The following is a 19,553-nucleotide window of genomic DNA, read 5'->3' as shown; positions in this document are numbered from 1 at the left end:
CACCCCGTTGGGTCATTTTGAGTACCTGGTCATGCCGTTCGGTCTCACTAACGCCCCCGCGACGTTCCAAGCCTTGGTTAATGACGTCCTGCGGGACTTCCTGCACCGGTTTGTCTTCGTGTATCTGGATGATATACTCATCTTTTCCCCGGATCCTGAGACCCATGTCCGGCATGTACGTCAGGTCCTACAGCGGTTGTTAGAAAACCGGCTGTTTGTGAAGGGCGAGAAGTGTGAGTTTCACCGCACGTCTCTGTCCTTCTTGGGGTTTATCATCTCCTCCAACTCCGTCGCCCCGGATCCGGCCAAGGTTGCGGCGGTGAGGGATTGGCCCCAACCAACGAGCCGTAGGAAGCTGCAACAGTTCCTCGGCTTCGCAAACTTCTACAGGAGGTTCATTAAGGGTTACAGTCAGGTCGTTAGCCCCCTGACCGCCCTGACCTCCACCAAAGTCCCCTTCACCTGGTCGGACCGGTGCGAGGCCGCGTTTAGGGAGTTGAAACGCCGGTTTTCATCTGCTCCAGTTCTGGTGCAGCCTGATCCTACTCGCCAGTTTGTAGTAGAGGTGGACGCCTCAGACTCAGGAATAGGAGCCGTGCTGTCCCAGAGCGGGGAGTCCGATAAGGTTCTCCATCCTTGTGCCTACTTTTCCCGCAGGTTGACCCCCGCTGAACGGAACTATGACGTGGGCAATCGAGAACTCCTCGCGGTGAAGGAGGCTCTAGAAGAGTGGAGACACCTGTTGGAGGGGGCTACGGGGCCTTTCACGGTTTTTACGGACCACCGGAACCTGGAGTACATCCGGACCGCCAAGCGGCTGAACCCCAGGCAAGCCCGCTGGTCCCTGTTCTTCGCACGCTTTGACTTCCGGATCACCTACCGCCCCGGGACCAAAAATCAACGATCTGATGCATTGTCCCGGGTGCACGAAGAGGAAGCCAAGGTCGGGTTGTCGGACCCCATCGACACCATCCTTCCCGAGTCCACTGTCGTGGCTACCCTCACCTGGGACGTGGAGGAGATCGTCCGGGAGGCCCAGACTAAGAACCCGGACCCGGGAAACGGTCCGAAGAATAGACTCTACGTTCCACCAGAGGCTAGGGCTGCCGTCTTGGACTTCTGCCACGGATCCAAGCTCTCCTGTCATCCTGGAGTGCGTAGGACCGTGGCAGTAGTCCAGCAGCGCTTCTGGTGGGCGTCACTGGAAGCCGACGTCCGGGACTACGTCCAGGCCTGCACCACCTGTGCCAGGGGCAAGGCGGACCATCGCAAGACCAGGGGTCTCCTCCAACCCCTGCCTGTGCCTCATCGCCCCTGGTCCCACATCGGTCTGGACTTCGTCACGGGCCTCCCGCCGTCCCAGGGCAACACCGCCATACTGACGATAGTGGACCGGTTCTCCAAGGCGGCCCACTTCGTGGCCCTCCCGAAGCTCCCAACGGCCCAGGAGACGGCAGACCTCCTGGTTCACCACGTCGTGCGTCTGCATGGGATACCGTCGGACATCGTCTCGGATCGTGGTCCCCAGTTTTCCTCGCAGGTCTGGAGGAGTTTTTGTAAGGAACTGGGGGCCACCGTGCGTCTCTCGTCCGGGTACCACCCACAGACGAACGGCCAGGCAGAGCGGGCGAACCAGGAACTTGAACAGGCTCTTCGTTGTGTCACCTCCGCTCACCCGGCGGCCTGGAGTAACCATCTGGCCTGGATCGAGTACGCTCACAACAGCCAAGTATCCTCTGCCACCGGCCTCTCCCCCTTTGAAGCGTGTCTGGGCTACCAGCCCCCGTTGTTCCCACTTGTGGAGGGAGAGGTCGGGGTACCCTCGGTCCAGGCCCACCTGCGGAGGTGCCGCCGGGTGTGGCGGGCCGCCCGCTCTGCCCTGTTGCAGGCCCGGACGAGGGCCAAGGCCCATGCAGACCGCCGGCGTTCCCCGGCCCCTACATACCAACCAGGGCAGGAGGTGTGGCTATCCACCAAAGATATCCCGCTCCAGGTGACCTCCCACAAACTCAAGGACCGCTTCATCGGGCCGTTCCCCATCGCCAAGATCCTCAGTCCGGCCGCAGTGAAGCTAACTCTCCCGGCTTCACTGCGGATCCATCCGGTTTTTCATGTTTCCAAACTCAAGCCATACCACACCTCACCGCTCTGTTCCCCCGGACCCGACCCACCTCCTGCCCGGATCATCGACGGGGAGCCGGCATGGACCGTTCGTCGGCTCCTGGACGTCCGTCGGATGGGTCGGGGCTTTCAGTACTTGGTGGACTGGGAGGGTTACGGACCCGAGGAACGCTCCTGGGTGAAGAGGAGCTTCATCCTGGACCCGGCCCTTTTGGTCGATTTCTACCACCGACACCCAGACAAGCCTGGTCGGGCGCCAGGAGGCGCCCGTTGAGGGGGGGGTCCTGTTGTGTGGGCCGCTGAAGAGGAGGTACTGCTGGCTCACCACCACCGGATGGCGCCCTGCTTGGAGTGCGGGCTTCAAGCACAAGAGGGCGCCAGAACCACTGGGAGTGACAGCCGTCAATCATCCTCAACACCAGCTGTCACTCATCATCTCATCATCACCATCACCATAAAGGCCGGGTGGCGACTCCACCTCCTCGCCGAGAAATCTCCTACGATACAAGGTAATCTCTCTGCTGACTTATACGTCAAATAATAATCTGATCTGTTTTGCAGCTGTTTTTTCCTGGTGGTATTTCCTTAACTGGATTTTCGGAGCTGCACGTGTGTATGATTGGAGGTGGAGGCTCTCCCTCCACAAGAATCAATAATCAAGGTTGCTGGGTGTGAGGATTCACACTCACTACCTTCTGTTTTTTCTGCCAGCAGTACCAGGGCCGACAACGGAGGACAGAGACCACCTGGGGACTCGGGGCTTGGCGGCTTCAGTGTTCTTCAGGCCGTTGGTGGTAGAAGCGGTGTGGGTCCCGGCTCTTCGTTCATCTGAGGTCTCCTATCTTCGAGCCTGCCCGCAATCCTCTTGTGTGTGATTGGCAGTACCTTTGTTTATTTTACGTTGTGTTCTTGTGCAACATTAAATTGTTACTCCTTCCCTTATCCATTGTCCGTTCATTAGCGCCCCCTGTTGTGGGTCCGTGTTACGACACCTTCCCAACAGTAATGACTTCATGACTTTCTTTGCTAACAAAATTTTGACTATTAGAGAAAAAATTACTCATAACCATCCCAAAGATGTATCGTTATCTTTGGCTGCTTTCAGTGATGCCGGTATTTGGTTAGACTCTTTCTCTCCGATTGTTCTGTCTGAGTTATTTTCATTAGTTACTTCATCCAAACCATCAACATGTTTATTAGACCCCATTCCTGCCAGGCTGCTCAAGGAAGTCCTACCATTATTCAATGCTTCAATCTTAAATATGATCAATCTATCTTTGTTAGTTGGTTATGTACCACAGGCCTTTAAGGTGGCAGTAATTAAACCATTACTTAAAAAGCCATCACTTGACCCAGCTATCTTAGCTAATTATAGGCCAATCTCCAACCTTCCTTTTCTCTCAAAGATTCTTGAGAGGGTAGTTGTAAAACAGCTAACTGATCACCTGCAGAGGAATGGTCTATTTGAAGAGTTTCAGTCAGGTTTTAGAATTCATCATAGTACAGAAACAGCATTAGTGAAGGTTACAAATGATCTTCTTATGGCTTCGGACAGTGGACTTATCTCTGTGCTTGTTTTGTTGGACCTCAGTGCTGCTTTTGATACTGTTGACCATAAAATTTTATTACAGAGATTAGAGCATGTCATAGGTATTAAAGGCACTGCGCTGCGGTGGTTTGAATCATATTTGTCTAATAGATTACAGTTTGTTCATGTAAATGGGGAATCTTCTTCACAGACTAAAGTTAATTATGGAGTTCCACAAGGTTCTGTGCTAGGACCAATTTTATTCACTTTATACATGCTTCCCTTAGGCAGTATTATTAGACGGTATTGCTTAAATTTTCATTGTTACGCAGATGATACCCAGCTTTATCTATCCATGAAGCCAGAGGATACACACCAATTAGCTAAACTGCAGGATTGTCTTACAGACATAAAGACATGGATGACCTCTAATTTCCTGCTTTTAAACTCAGATAAAACTGAAGTTATTGTACTTGGCCCCACAAATCTTAGAAGCATGGTGTCTAACCAGATCGTTACTCTGGATGGCATTTCCCTGATCTCTAGTAATACTGTGAGAAATCTTGGAGTCATTTTTGATCAGGATATGTCATTCAAAGCGCATATTAAACAAATATGTAGGACTGCCTTTTTGCATTTACGCAATATCTCTAAAATCAGAAAGGTCTTGTCTCAGAGTGATGCTGAAAAATTAATTCATGCATTTATTTCCTCTAGGCTGGACTATTGTAATTCATTATTATCAGGTTGTCCTAAAAGTTCCCTAAAAAGCCTTCAGTTGGTTCAGAATGCTGCAGCTAGAGTACTGACGGGGACTAGCAGGAGAGAGCATATCTCACCCGTGTTGGCCTCTCTTCATTGGCTTCCTGTTAATTCTAGAATAGAATTTAAAATTCTTCTTCTTACTTATAAGGTTTTGAATAATCAGGTCCCATCTTATCTTAGGGACCTCGTAGTACCATATTACCCCATTAGAGCGCTTCGCTCTCAGACTGCAGGCTTACTTGTAGTTCCTAGGGTTTGTAAGAGTAGAATGGGAGGCAGAGCCTTCAGCTTTCAGGCTCCTCGCCTGTGGAACCAGCTCCCAATTCAGATCAGGGAGACAGATACCCTCTCTACTTTTAAGATTAGGCTTAAAACTTTCCTTTTCGCTAAGGCTTATAGTTAGGGCTGGATTAGGTGACCCTGGACCATCCCTTGGTTATGCTGCTTTAGACGTAGACTGTGGGGGGGTTCCCATGATGCACTGTTTCTTTCTCTTTTTGCTCCGTATGCATCACTCTGCATTTAATCATTAGTGATCGATCTCTGCCCCCCTTCACAGCATGTCTTTTTCCTGGTTCTTTCCCTCAGCCCCAACCAGTCTCAGCAGAAGACTGCCCCTCCCTGAGCCTGGTTCTGCTGGAGGTTTCTTCCTGTTAAAAGGGAGTTTTTCCTTCCCACTGTAGCCAAGTGCTTGCTCATAGGGGGTCGTTTTGACCGTTGGGGTTTTTCATAATTATTGTATGGCCTTGCCTTACAATATAGAGCGCCTTGGGGCAACTGTTTGTTGTGATTTGGCGCTATATAAGAAAAAAGTTGATTGATTGATTGATAAATGGATAGTTGTGTGGAGCTGGGACCCTCGTGTGCAATTTCTCTGGTTATCACAAGAGCTGGACATCAGCCATTTTCCGGCAGATTTCACTTTTCACAAGAGATTTTGTCATGGAAAGCCGCGCAGAGGCTTCGCGCGTCACAACCGATTCGCTGATAAAGCGAGACAAAGGAACACCTCCGTTTCGGAGTGTTAGAGGACACGTTGGGACATGCCCAGCTCTCCACAATTTCTCTTATACTCACTCGACTGGTAGGCACTGAAAGCCGAGATAGGCTTGTCCCAACTTGTCCTCTAACACTCCGAAACGGAGGTGTTCCTTTGTCTCGCTTTATCAGCGAATCGAAGGTTCAAGCTTGGCTGATGTAAAACATATGAATCAAATCCATATAGTTTTTGCATAAAATAAAAAGGTCGGATACTTTTCTCACAGACCTCGTATAGCGCCAAATCACAACAAACAGTTGCCCCAAGGCGCTTTATATTGTTAGGCAAAAGCCATACAATAATTATAGAAAAACCCCAACGGTCAGAACGACCCCCTGTGAGCAAGTACTTGGCGACAGTGGAAAGGAAAAACTCCCTTTTAACAGGAAGAAACCTCCAGCAGAACCAGGCTCAGGGAGGGGCAGTCTTCTGCTGGGACTGGTTGGGGCTGAGGGGAGAGAATCAGGAAAAAGACATGCTGTGGAGGGGAGCAGAGATCAATCACTAATGATTAAATGCAGAGTGGTGCATACAGAGCAAAAAGAGAAAGAAACACTCAGTGCATCATGGGAACCCCCCAGCAGTCTACGTCTATAGCAGCATAACTAAGGGATGGTTCAGGGTCACCTGATCCAGCCCTAACTATAAGCTTTAGCAAAAAGGAACATTTTAAGCCTAATCTTAAAAGTAGAGAGGGTGTCTGTCTCCCTGATCCGAATTGGGAGCTGGTTCCACAGGAGAGGAGCCTGAAAGCTGAAGGCTCTGCCTCCCATTCTACTCTTAAAAACCCTAGGAACTACAAGTAAGCCTGCAGTCTGAGAGCGAAGCGCTCTATTGGGGTGATATGGTACTATGAGGTCCCTAAGATAAGATGGGACCTGATTATTCAAAACCTTATAATAAGAAGAAGAATTTTAAATTCTATTCTAGAATTAACAGGAAGCCAATGAAGAGAGGCCAATATGGGTGAAATATGCTCTCTCCTTCTAAAGTGCTGTACAATAAAAATGGGCACCAGGTTACGCCCATTAAGTAAATAAACAAATAAGTTAAAAAGAAGGCAATAAAAATAATTTTAAAAAATAGAATAAATATAATTTATTTGAAGAGAGTCTAAACTCCCTTCAAAGTTCTGAACATGTACAAAGCTTAATGATAAACTTTGTGGACATCAGCCGACAAGAAACTCATTTTGGTGGATGGAAAAATTTGTTTTGTCTGACAAAAATGAACACAAACAGAACAGCTCCTTTACCATGTGACTGTGATAAAGCTAGCTGTATTGCCACAAAACACTTTGTTTCTTGCACTTCCTGTTTCTCTTTCACAATAAGATCACTGGAAAAACAGATGGCATGGGGGAGGTGATGGTCTAGTGGTTAAGGTGTTGGGCTTGAGTCCAGAAGATCATGGGTTCAAATCCCCGCCTGACTGGAAAATCACTCAGGGCCCTTGGGCAAGGCCTTTAATCCTCAATTGCTACCGGTGTGTAGTGAGCGCCTTGTATGGCAGCACCCTGACATCGGGGTGAATGTGAGGCATAATTGTAAAGCACTTTGAGCGTCTGGCGCTGATGGAATAGCGCTATACGAGGGCTGTCAATAAAGTAAGGGTCCTTTTTATTTTTTTCAAAAACTATATGGATTTCATTCATATGTTTTTACGTCAGACATGCTTGAACCCTCGTGCGCATGCGTGAGTTTTTACACGCCTGTCGGTGACGTCATTCGCCTGTGAGCACTCCTTGTGGGAGGAGTCGTCCAGCCCCTCGTCGGAATTCCTTTGTCTGAGAATTGCTGAGAGACTGGCGCTTTGTTTGATCAAAATTTTTTCTAAACCTGTGAGACACATCGAAGTGGACACAGGTTCGAAAAATTAAGCTGGTTTTCAGTGAAAATTTTAACGGCTGATGAGAGATTTTGAGGTGATTCTGTCGCTTTAAGGACTTCCCACGGTGCGAGACGTCGCTCAGCGCTCTCAGCCGCCGTCGTCAGCCTGTTCAAGCTGAAAACCTCCACATTTCAGGCTCTATTGATCCAGGACGTCGTGAGAGAACAGAGAAGTTTCAGAAGAAGTCGGTTTCAGCATTTTATCCGGATATTCCATTGTTAAAGGAGATTTTTTTAATGAAAGACGTGCGGACGGATCCGCGCATCGGGACGCAGCCGACGTGGTGCGGCGGCACAGGAAAAACACCTCCGTGTTGATAACCATTTGTAAAATCCAGGCGGCTTTTGATGGCTTTCAGTGGAGTGAGTATATGAGAAATTGTTTAACAGGCAGGACATGTTCCAACTTGTCCTTAAGGCTTTCAACAGAGGTGTTTTTCCTGTGGCAGAGCATTGCTTAAAGCAACAGAATCACCTCAAAATCTCTCATCAGCCGTTAAAATTTTCACTGAAAACCATCTTAATTTTTCGAACCGTGTCCACTTCGATGTGTCTCATAGGTTTAGAAAAAATTTTGATCAAACAACGCGCCAGTCTCTCAGCAACTTCTCAGACAAAGGAATTCCGACGAGGGGCTGGACGACTCCTCCCACAAGGAGTGCTCACAGGCGAATGACGTCACCGACAGGCGTGGAAAAACTCACGCATGCGCACGAGGGTTCAAGCATGTCTGACGTAAAAACATATGAATGAAATCCATATAGTTTTTGAAAAAAATAAAAAGGACCGTTACTTTATTGACAGCCCTCGTATAAATGCAGTCCATTTACCATTTATGACATCACCACAAGTCCGACATGGAAGAAGAACTTATTCCTGATTGCTTTTTGCAATATGGTGGGGGTCAAGGAATGAATTTATTTTAGGTGGGCATTTAATGAACTTTAACTTTTTTTAAATAATTTATTTTTGGGTGGGCGCTTTAACCAACTATCTTCGAAAAAAGGGTGTTGGACTGATGCTCGGCCCTGGGCCCTCAGGTGCATCAATAATAGCCATTTTATCCATAATCATTACGTAGCATTTGGAACCAGCATTTAGCTAGCTGAAAGTCACGATGTTCGTCTGCAGCCAGTTAGTTTCATGCTCAGACTTGCCACAGTGCCTCAGTCAGGGTTGCTTTTTGTATTTAGGAAAAAAAACATAAAATACATCTAAATAAGATTGAAAAGCACAAAGTAGTAATAAATACATACCCTTGGAGAGATGCATTCAGAGTACTACTCCTCTTGTGTTTACACACAGCAGTCATGTAGAATTGCACCTGCTCCAGTTCCAAAGTTGTTATCTCCTTTCAAAATGTCTAAATTATACGAACATATGATGGTCAGTTAAGATCCACACACCCATCATCCTGTTTGTGTTGCTTCCATATGTCATTTGTCTGTCCACCATCATTGATCTGGTAAGCAGGTAATGCATTAAATGTTTTGAGGTGGGTCTGGTGTCCATGGCACGTCTCTCAAGTTAAGAATGCAGCAGCAGTCACTTTATTGCAACGTCTTCATGCTCACACTTATAAACACAGATGAAATTCTTCTTTCTGTGTGACTCCAGCTCCAAGTAGTCCTTGAAGCGCATTTCTCACACTATGCTTGGCTGCAATTTCTCCACTCTTTCTGAGAGGCGTATACAAAACACTTCCACTTTTCCATCAAAAACTTTAAACTTAGGAAAGCTGTACAACTAATAAACACCACAACTGGTTACGATGGACCCACCCGAAACACCTGTCCACCATTCCAATGTATTCATCATCACAGTCCACAAAAAACACAATTTCGATCTACGAAAACTTCCGGTTTTCCAATTCATTTCAATGAATGCCTCTGAGGGAGCGGTCCCTTACATGATGTCACTGAAGTCAACATTTCTGGCAGGCTAACATTTCAGAGCGTTTATCAGCTGCAGATGAAAGCAGGCTAATTTCCCCCCATGTTTATGACTTTATTTCTCAGGGCATATGGCACCAAAAATAAAACACAATACATCAATATTTTCATAATTCTTTATTTATTTAGAATAGTCAGCTCATTTGAGATTTCATTTACCAGAGATACGCACTTTAACTTCTAATATCACCACCCAACCACGAGATGTTAGGTGAAATATTGCAACATTGATGTGATAGAAGCTCTTGTTCAACTTTAACTTTTAATTTTTTCATTTATATAGCGCCAAATCGCAACAAAGTTGCCTCAAGGAGCTTCACACAAGTAAGGTCTAACCTCACTAACCCCTAGAGCTGTTATGTGTCGGACGCAGCTCGGAGAACCGACCAGCGTTTGAAGGACCCAGTATGAAATAAGCAGAGCACGGTACAAAGGCTAACTGAATTTAATACATAACAGTGATGTGATACAAACCAACAAAAGAGTGTGCGGTCTGGCGTGGTGGTGATACGGTGCGCTCCCAGCAGCGCTAACGGTCGGAGCCAGAAGCCGTTCGGACCCAAGGACCCCGCCGACACCCCCCAGGTGGCCGCAACAAACCGAGTCTGTGAAAGAAGGAACCATTATGTGAGTCCACACTCTACACACAGAGAGACCACTCAAAGGTGTACATAAACAGCAAACACTTCCTGGCTTAATTACTAATCAGCTTCCCAACCTGCAGGCATGGAACATCCAGTTCACAAAACTCCACTGCAGTGGAAGCCAATACATGACTAACGTACAGCTCAATATAATAAGGTGTGAGGGACACCACATTTACTGACTGTATAAACGTTAGTCACAAAATCTAACGTACCTCAGGAAGTGTGCTGACGAGCGTGAGACCTCACCCCCTCCTCTTTCACAGACCGTGCATCAAACCCTGGACGTTCTCTGCATCCACTGATGATGAGATGGCTCCCGAGACGACGATCTCACCCGTCTGGTCACAAGGTCGAGTCTCTGGCAAATACACACTGTATACTCCAGTCTTAAATGCCACCATGTTCCAATCCATATAGATGCACCACAGCTGTGAGTCCTGACGAGCCGCAGGTGATCAGGGTGAGGTCCTGATAACCTCAGCAACACAGCCACTCAGTCCCAAATGCAAGCCACCTGGAAGGAAAAACAAAAGACAGAAACAAAAAGGCAGCCAGGCCCCCCAGCCATACAACAGTACCCCACCCTCACGGGAAGCCTCCCGGCGACCACACAAACCTGGCCCAGGAGAAACACCCCCCTCCAGGGACCATGGCTGGAAACCGCATCTGCATTCGTCTTCCAACAGAATGGTTGATGTCCTCTCCTCTGGCTGCATCCTTGCCTTTGTTTCAGTCAGTCACTTAGCACAGGTATGGCCAGGAGTTCTTAAACCTGTGCGGTCAGCCTTTATCCAACCATGTTCGGTCTTTAGTCATAAAACAAAAAAGACAAACACAAACAACCAAAACACCCCCCCTCCCCAGGGGACCGTCCCATCAAACCCCGGGAAGAGGAGAAAAGAAAAACCCCAAACTTAAGCTTACAAATAAAAGTGCTAAAACACCCCCCCCCCCCCAAACGACATGTAGGGACCAACACCCCCCAGAGGACTTCCCGCCAGCTCCAGGAGTAATAACCACAGCCGAGGTCCCTCTGGGATCCAACGTCACCCACGGGGACTCCCAGCGCCTCCCAGAGGACCACTCGTCAACCCCAGGAGACGCCTCCCCTCATGACCAACGGACCCAGCCCCGGCCGTCTATGGCTAGATGGACCCACAGCCCTTTCCCCCCCAGAGGACACCACAGTCAAACCCTGAGGGCGGAAACTGGGGGGAAAAACAAGAAGAGAGAAAAAAAAACATACAAACAAAACAACTCCAACCCCACCCCCTTGGCGCAGTGGAAACTGGAAGCACGTCCAGTGTCACCAACCGTGACTATACCCCAGAAGCCAACTGGGAGGAGTGGAACAGCGGTTATGGCAAACGGCACAAAACGGCGCCACTCCTCCGACTTCTACACCAGCCACTAGCTGCGGGTATATCCCACTGCCCCAAACCTCAGCCACGCCGATGGCAGACGGCCAAAGGCGTGCTGAAGCCGGAGGTGGAACAGGGAATCAAAAAACACCCCCCCCCCCCCCCCAGGTGCAGAGGTTACCCGGGAAACGCCCAGTATAACCAAACTGCACCACTCCAGCAACGCCGACACTACGGCTCACCCGGCTGGAGCCAGAGGAGTAGAGAGGGAAGAAAAAGAAAATACCCCAAACACCCCCCCCCCCCTCCCGGGTGCAGAGGCTACCTGGGAAATGCCCAGCACAACCAAACTGCACCCCTCCAGCAACGCCGACACTACGGCTCACCCGGCTGGAGTCAGAGGAGAAGAGAGGGCATAACAAAAACAAACAAAAAAAAAAAAAAAAACCCAAGTACCACCCCATCACCCCCCAGGGGACCGTCCCATCAAACCCTGGGGAGGTGAAACAAAAAGAAATAAAAAGAAAGACTAACAGACCAACATACAGTTGTTTGGGTCCTTTTTTTTTTTTTTTCTTCTTAGACAGGCTGCAGGGTCACAACCCCAGACACAAACAGTGGAAAAAAAAAATAAATCCCACACAAAAACCAACTCAAAAAACACCCACACGAAATGAACTAACACAAAACAAATCAGTGACGTATACCGTTAAGCTCAAACAAATCAAACACACCTGTTCTAACTTAAGAGCTTAACGGTAATGTGACTAAGTCACCAAAAGAGGGAGCCAAAGTGCTAAAAATGAAAAAAAAAACCTTTGGTGACAGAAAACAAACGAGCTGCATCTCCGTGCGCAGCTGTGTGCAACACACAACCAAAATGTGCTCAACTAAATAACGCCGGAGCTGATACAACAGACGCAGTAGTTATCTTTATCCGGGGAAACGGGGCTACAACTGTAACACAAGAAGCTCAGCGACCCGTGCCACAGAGCTCCACCGTGCGCGTGCACCCATTACAGACACACTCTTGCAGCTCCCGTTTAAACCTCTTATCCGGTCGGAGCGTGACGCGAAGCCGTCGCCAGTCACACTCCACCACGACCCACGGATAAGGCACAACACAGGAACACGGCTGCAAGAGAGCAAAAATCAGTATTCAGCAATGGGTCTCAAACACGCACCATCCGGGCGGAGAGCACCCGCAACTGATCCGGATAACTACTGAACGTCTGCTGCCGCCTTCCCGGCGCGTTACCGTCTCTGCTACCGCTGGGTCCGTGATGTTTGGCCAGAGACTACTGTTATGTGTCGGACGCAGCTCGGAGAACCGACCAGCGTTTGAAGGACCCAGTATGAAATAAGCAGAGCACGGTACAAAGGCTAACTGAATTTAATACATAACAGTGATGTGATACAAAACAACAAAAGAGTGTGCGGTCTGGCGTGGTGGTGATACGGTGCGCTCCCAGCAGCGCTAACGGTCCGGAGCCAGAAGCCGTTCGGACCCAAGGACCCCGCCGACACCCCCCAGGTGGCCGCAACAAACCGAGTCTGTGAAAGAAGGAACCATTATGTGAGTCCACACTCTACACACAGAGAGACCACTCAAAGGTGTACATAAACAGCAAACACTTCCTGGCTTAATTACTAATCAGCTTCCCAACCTGCAGGCATGGAACATCCAGTTCACAAAACTCCACTGCAGTGGAAGCCAATACATGACTAACGTACAGCTCAATATAATAAGGTGTGAGGGACACCACATTTACTGACTGTATAAACGTTAGTCACAAAATCTAACGTACCTCAGGAAGTGTGCTGACGAGCGTGAGACCTCACCCCCTCCTCTTTCACAGACCGTGCATCAAACCCTGGACGTTCTCTGCATCCACTGATGATGAGATGGCTCCCGAGACGACGATCTCACCCGTCTGGTCACAAGGTCGAGTCTCTGGCAAATACACACTGTATACTCCAGTCTTAAATGCCACCATGTTCCAATCCATATAGATACACCACAGCTGTGAGTCCTGACGAGCCGCAGGTGATCAGGGTGAGGTCCTGATAACCTCAGCAACACAGCCACTCAGTCCCAAATGCAAGCCACCTGGAAGGAAAAACAAAAGACAGAAACAAAAAGGCAGCCAGGCCCCCCAGCCATACAACAAGAGCAAGCACACGGGTGACAGTGGTAAGGAAAAACTCCCTCTGATGATTTGAGGAAGAAACCTCAAGCAGATCAGACTCAAAGGGGTGACCCTCTGCTTGAGCCATGCTACCAACAACAACTTGTTTTGTGTGTATACTCATATCAGTTTCTGGACAACCACTTACTAAAAGTAAACAAACACAGAACTGAGATTTACATTGAGAAAAAGTTCCATCTTGGTCCTCTTAAGTCTTTACAGGTGGTGTCAGTGGATTTGATGTGACCCAGGAATGTTGCTGTGTCCTCAGTTGTTTGTATTTAATGGCACCTGTAGAAGCTTCTTGGAGCAAGAAGTGTGCTCGTGAAGTCCTGTACACATTTAGTTCCTTCAACTGTCTATCTTTCACTAACATGTTTTTCCAGGATGTCTCGAGAACAGCAAGCAGTGGACCTTGCCAGGAAAGCCTTTGAAACAGGCAGGTCCAAATCCCTGGAGTACCGGATCCGCCAGCTGAAGAACCTACAGAGTTTATTGACCGAAAGACAGAAAGATATTTCGGAGGCTGTTCAGAAAGACCTCAAAAAGGTTAATGAGTCACTTTTTCTGTGTGTACAAATGAAGCATTGCCTCACATTCACCATGTGGGAGTCAAAGTCACTTCCCAGCAAAACAGGAAAAAAGAGCTGCTTTTAACTGTGGTATGTTCATCTTTTTGCAAGTTTTTGTAAGAACAGTACTCTTCATCTGAAACTTAATGAAGTTGTGCTAAATAGTTATACATCCATTGCCTTTAACTGTTTAGAGCCCAAATAGTGCTGTGTATTTAAACTAATACACAGCATAAATGAATACCCATAAATGATGTTAAAAGACATCTGTTTGAGAGAAACTATTCAAGTTCATTTGCATTTAATTGTAAAAAATATTTTAAATTCTGTAGTTAAAATTCATGGATAATTCAAGCAATAATTTTGACCAGGACTGTAGGTTTCAGCTAAAGTCCCCAGTTATTGCTTGCCATTAATTAATGACCCAAGGAGATGATTGAAGTGAGTTTTGAATGTGAGATGGAGACAAACCGGCCCTGTGGATCTGTGCCACATTGCTCTCAGTCTCTTTACAAACCTCTAATTAAGTGTACTGTTGGTGTTAGTTTTACTTGCAGCCTTTTTTGATGCTGTGATAAAAGTAAAATAGATCATAAGAAATTGCCCTGAGCACTAATAACGTCACATCATTCCTTTTGATCATCCCCAGAGTGACATTGGCATCAGGCTGTATGAGGTTATGGGTTTGGAAGGAGAAATCAATCTGGTCATCAAAAAGCTGAAGGACTGGGCCGCCCCTCGGCCAGTGGAGAAGAACCTGCTGACCCTCTCAGACACTGTCTACATCCAGCCACAGCCACTCGGTGTAGTGCTGATCATCGGGGCCTGGAATTACCCCTGGGCTGTCACCATACATCCACTAATTGGCGCCATTGCTGCTGGTACTGTAGGAATGTGTACATGTACAGTTCTTGTCTTGTTCCGTATCTCTGCCCTCAGTTTTGCAATTGCAATGGCCATTTTTCTGTGTAGCTAGACCTGTTGGATGTCTGGCTCTTTGGAACCTTTTGGTGACTTTGGAGTGTGCATGATAAGTCCCTGTTAGTAAATGATATAATAATTGATCAACATATTGATTTATTCTGCCTTACAGAAACCTGGTTACAGCAGCAATCTTCCATTCCAGCTTATTAATTAATCAAAAACCCAGACAGAGCTTTAATTCATTTGAAAGCTTGACTCTTAGTCTTGTCCATCCAAATTGGAAGTCCCAAAAACCAGTTTTATTTGTTGTTATCTATCGTCCTCCTGGTCGTTACTGTGAGTTTCTCTGTGAATTTTCAGAACTTTTGTCTGACTTAGTGCTTAGCTCAGATAAGATAATTATAGTGGGCGATTTTAACATCCACACAGATGCTGAGAATGACAGCCTCAACACTGCATTTAATCTATTATTAGACTCAATTGGCTTTGCTCAAAATGTAAATGAGTCCACCCACCACTTTAATCATATTTATGTTCTCTAATGCCATATACCAACACAGTGCAGAGTAGCTACCTAAACTCTGTAAATGAGATAGAGTATCTCGTCAATAGTTTTACATCCTCATTGAAGACAACTTTGGATGCTGTAGCTCCTCTGAAAAAGAGAGCTTTAAATGAGAAGTGCCTGACTCCGTGGTATAACTCTCAAACTCGCAGCTTAAAGCAGATAACCCGTAAGTTGGAGAGGAAATGGCGTCTCACTAATTTAGAAGATCTTCACTTAGCCTGGAAAAAGAGTCTGTTGCTGTATAAAAAAAGCCCTCCATAAAGCTAGGACATCTTACTACTCATCACTAATTGAAGAAAATAAGAACAACCCCAGGTTTCTTTTCAGCACTGTAGCCAGGCTGACAAAGAGTCAGAGCTCTATTGAGCCGAGTATTCCTTTAACTTTAACTAGTAATGACTTCATGACTTTCTTTGCTAATAAAATTTTAACTATTAGAGAAAAAATTACTCATAACCATCCCAAAGATGTATCGTTATCTTTGGCTGCTTTCAGTGATGCCGGTATTTGGTTAGACTCTTTCTCTCAGATTGTTCTGTCTGAGTTATTTTCATTAGTTACTTCATCCAAACCATCAACATGTCTATTAGACCCCATTCCTACCAGGCTGCTCAAGGAAGCTCTACCATTATTTACTGCTTCGATCTTAAATATGATCAATCTATCTTTATTAGTTGGCTATGTACCACAGGCTTTTAAGGTGGCAGTAATTAAACCATTACTTAAAAAGCCATCACTTGACCCAGCTATCTTAGCTAATTATAGGCCAATCTCCAACCTTCCTTTTCTCTCAAAAATTCTTGAAAGGGTAGTTGTAAAACAGCTAACTGATCATCTGCAGAGGAATGGTCTATTTGAAGAGTTTCAGTCAGGTTTTAGAATTCATCATAGTACAGAAACAGCATTAGTGAAGGTTACAAATGATCTTCTTATGGCCTCAGACAGTGGACTCATCTCTGTGCTTGTTCTGTTAGACCTCAGTGCTGCTTTTGATACTGTTGACCATAAAATTTTATTACAGAGATTAGAGCATGCCATAGGTATTAAAGGCACTGCGCTGCGGTGGTTTGAATCATATTTATCTAATAGATTACAATTTGTTCATGTAAATGGGGAATCTTCTTCACAGACTAAGGTTAATTATGGAGTTCCACAAGGTTCTGTGCTAGGACCAATTTTATTCACTTTATACATGCTTCCCTTAGGCAGTATTATTAGACGGCATTGCTTAAATTTTCATTGTTACGCAGATGATACCCAGCTTTATCTATCCATGAAGCCAGAGGACACACACCAATTAGCTAAACTGCAGGATTGTCTTACAGACATAAGGACATGGATGACCTCTAATTTCCTGCTTTTAAACTCAGATAAAACTGAAGTTATTGTACTTGGCCCCACAAATCTTAGAAACATGGTGTCTAACCAGATCCTTACTCTGGATGGCATTACCCTGACCTCTAGTAATACTGTGAGAAATCTTGGAGTCATTTTTGATCAGGATATGTCATTCAAAGCGCATATTAAACAAATATGTAAGACTGCTTTTTTGCATTTACGCAATATCTCTAAAATTAGAAAGGTCTTGTCTCAGAGTGATGCTGAAAAACTAATTCATGCATTTATTTCCTCTAGGCTGGACTATTGTAATTCATTATTATCAGGTTGTCCTAAAAGTTCCCTGAAAAGCCTTCAGTTAATTCAAAATGCTGCAGCTAGAGTACTGACGGGGACTAGAAGGAGAGAGCATATCTCACCCATATTGGCCTCTCTTCATTGGCTTCCTGTTAATTCTAGAATAGAATTTAAAATTATTCTTCTTACTTATAAGGTTTTGAATAATCAGGTCCCATCTTATCTTAGGGACCTCATAGTACCATATCACCCCAATAGAGCGCTTCGCTCTCAGACTGCAGGCTTACTTGTAGTTCCTAGGGTTTGTAAGAGTAGAATGGGAGGCAGAGCCTTCAGCTTTTAGGCTCCTCTCCTGTGGAACCAGCTCCCACTTCGGATCAGGGAGACAGACACCCTCTCTACTTTTAAGATTAGGCTTAAAACTTTCCTTTTTGCTAAAGCTTATAGTTAGGGCTGGATCAGGTGACCCTGAACCATCCCTTAGTTATGCTGCTATAGACTTAGACTGCTGGGGGGTTCCCATGATGTACTGAGTGTTTCTTTCTCTTTTTGCTCTGTATGCACCACTCTGCATTTAATCATTAGTGATTGATCTCTGCTCCCCTCCACAGCATGTCTTTTTCCTGGTTCTCTCCCTCAGCCCCAACCAGTCCCAGCAGAAGACTGCCCCTCCCTGAGCCTGGTTCTGCTGGAGGTTTCTTCCTGTTAAAAGGGAGTTTTTCCTTCCCACTGTCGCCAAGTGCTTGCTCACAGGGGGTCGTTTTGACCATTGGGGTTTTTACGTAATTATTGTTTGGCCTTGCCTTACAATATAAAGCGCCTTGGGGCAACTGTTTGTTGTGATTTGGCGCTATATAAATAAAATTGATTGATTGATTGATGATGGGTACATACAAGGATTACAGCTCTGAAGTGAGCTCCAATGTGTTGTAACTCTGCCATAAAACCAGCAAAAACCCAGTGAAGGAATGCTTGTGAAAACTACAAGCACAGACTAAGTTGAAATTCTCTTTCCAAACTCACAATTGATACATTGGGTGGGTAGGGAGAGTTCCCATGGGATAAAAAAGCTTTTTAACCTACCATCTCAGGTTCTCAAGACCAGGCACCTAAGTGGCTCTACTCTACTCTTTTCTACTCTCCTATTTTACTTTTCCTTTTTAGATATTTAGGTATACCTTTGTATACTGGCATAGTTCCACCTTAGAATTGGAATATAATATATAAGATATACCTTACTGAATTTTCATTAAATATATATACCTAACTCATCTTATTTGTTGTGTCGATCCCCGGTCTGCACATTGTGCTCGGGTTGCTCTTCAAAACACAAAATGGGCATTTTGAAAATATAGGGTAGAACCAGCTATAGCATTGTCGTGGATACGTGACATCACATTTCAGAGCTCTATAGCTCTGGGAGGCTTTAAAACTATCAAGCTCACACAACGCTATTTTATAACATAACATAATTTATATGGACCCAACATTTATCACTATTCCCAACTAGTGCAAAATTAATAATGTTTAAGATGTGGGAACTGGAGCAGATGAAATCAATATTCCATTCAAGTGATCTCAGTGCTCTGCCCTGAAATTCAGACTATGATGCTCCTGCATCTGAAGAGAGGGTGTAGTAGTCACTATATATAATATATCTGCCTAAGACCCTGCTGGACATATCTGGACGTTGCAAGGAACATGCAGATGTACAGTATGGAACTTGTTTGTGTATTTGTTTAATTTCCCAAGTCTAGGCTTGGTGGTCATTCAGGCTTTTTTTTAAAGCAAGTTTTTAGGATTTCTTTTAATGTTTTGCATTTTTTAGACCTCTTTGGCATTTTTGCCCTGTCATCATAAACCACTGCAGTTCCTTTTTAATGCATTATTGCCCAAGAGTCCAGCATTAGCCAGTGAGCTAGTGGGTCACAGGCTTCTCAGTGAACTCTGCCCTGCAGCAGAGCACAGACGTTATGGAATCTGTAATGTCTACAGCCGTGTCATTTAAAGAGAAGCATATATGACACATACACAGAACACCACGGTGGACAGAGGTTAAGTGCACGTGCTTCCACAGCAGAGGGTTCCTGCTTCAAGACAACCAAAAGGGAAAAGCAAAAAGAATTTATACTAAATGCATATTATTTGGTGTTCGAAAAAGCAGGGAGGGGGGAGATGATTGAATTACTGAACTTCTGAAAAAGTTAGTTATGAAAAGAAAAGAAAGTCTCTTTGGCTTCTATCTTGTTTTTCACTCAGGGTTGCCACAGCAGGTCCAAGGTGCATCTGCACACTGAATTGGCAAAAGTTTTAAGTTGAGTGGCCTTCCTTTCATACATGGAGAATGAATGGGTGGATTTGAA

General features: G+C 45.9%; 1 protein-coding gene across 2 annotated transcripts in view; it reads left to right on the top strand.

Moving 5' to 3' along the window:
- Nucleotides 1–19,553, top strand: part of aldh3a2b (aldehyde dehydrogenase 3 family, member A2b) — an 83,852-nt gene that overhangs the window by 12,383 nt on the left and 51,916 nt on the right. Inside the window, exons 2-4 of one of the 2 annotated variants that reach the window (XM_034178139.1) lie at nucleotides 11,432–11,438; nucleotides 13,875–14,040; nucleotides 14,713–14,944. In XM_034178139.1, the coding sequence (XP_034034030.1) occupies nucleotides 13,879–14,040; nucleotides 14,713–14,944 (394 nt within the window). In that variant the 5' untranslated portion in view covers nucleotides 11,432–11,438; nucleotides 13,875–13,878. The remainder of the gene's footprint in view (nucleotides 1–11,431; nucleotides 11,439–13,874; nucleotides 14,041–14,712; nucleotides 14,945–19,553) is intronic. The other variant, XM_034178140.1, reaches the window with a different exon arrangement.

The sequence above is a fragment of the Thalassophryne amazonica genome, chromosome 9, assembly GCF_902500255.1.
Source record: "Thalassophryne amazonica chromosome 9, fThaAma1.1, whole genome shotgun sequence".
In the NCBI taxonomy this organism is placed as follows: Eukaryota; Metazoa; Chordata; class Actinopteri; order Batrachoidiformes; family Batrachoididae; genus Thalassophryne; species Thalassophryne amazonica.
Note: the sequence above shows the minus strand (reverse complement) of the source record. Positions and strands in the feature narration are given on the sequence as shown.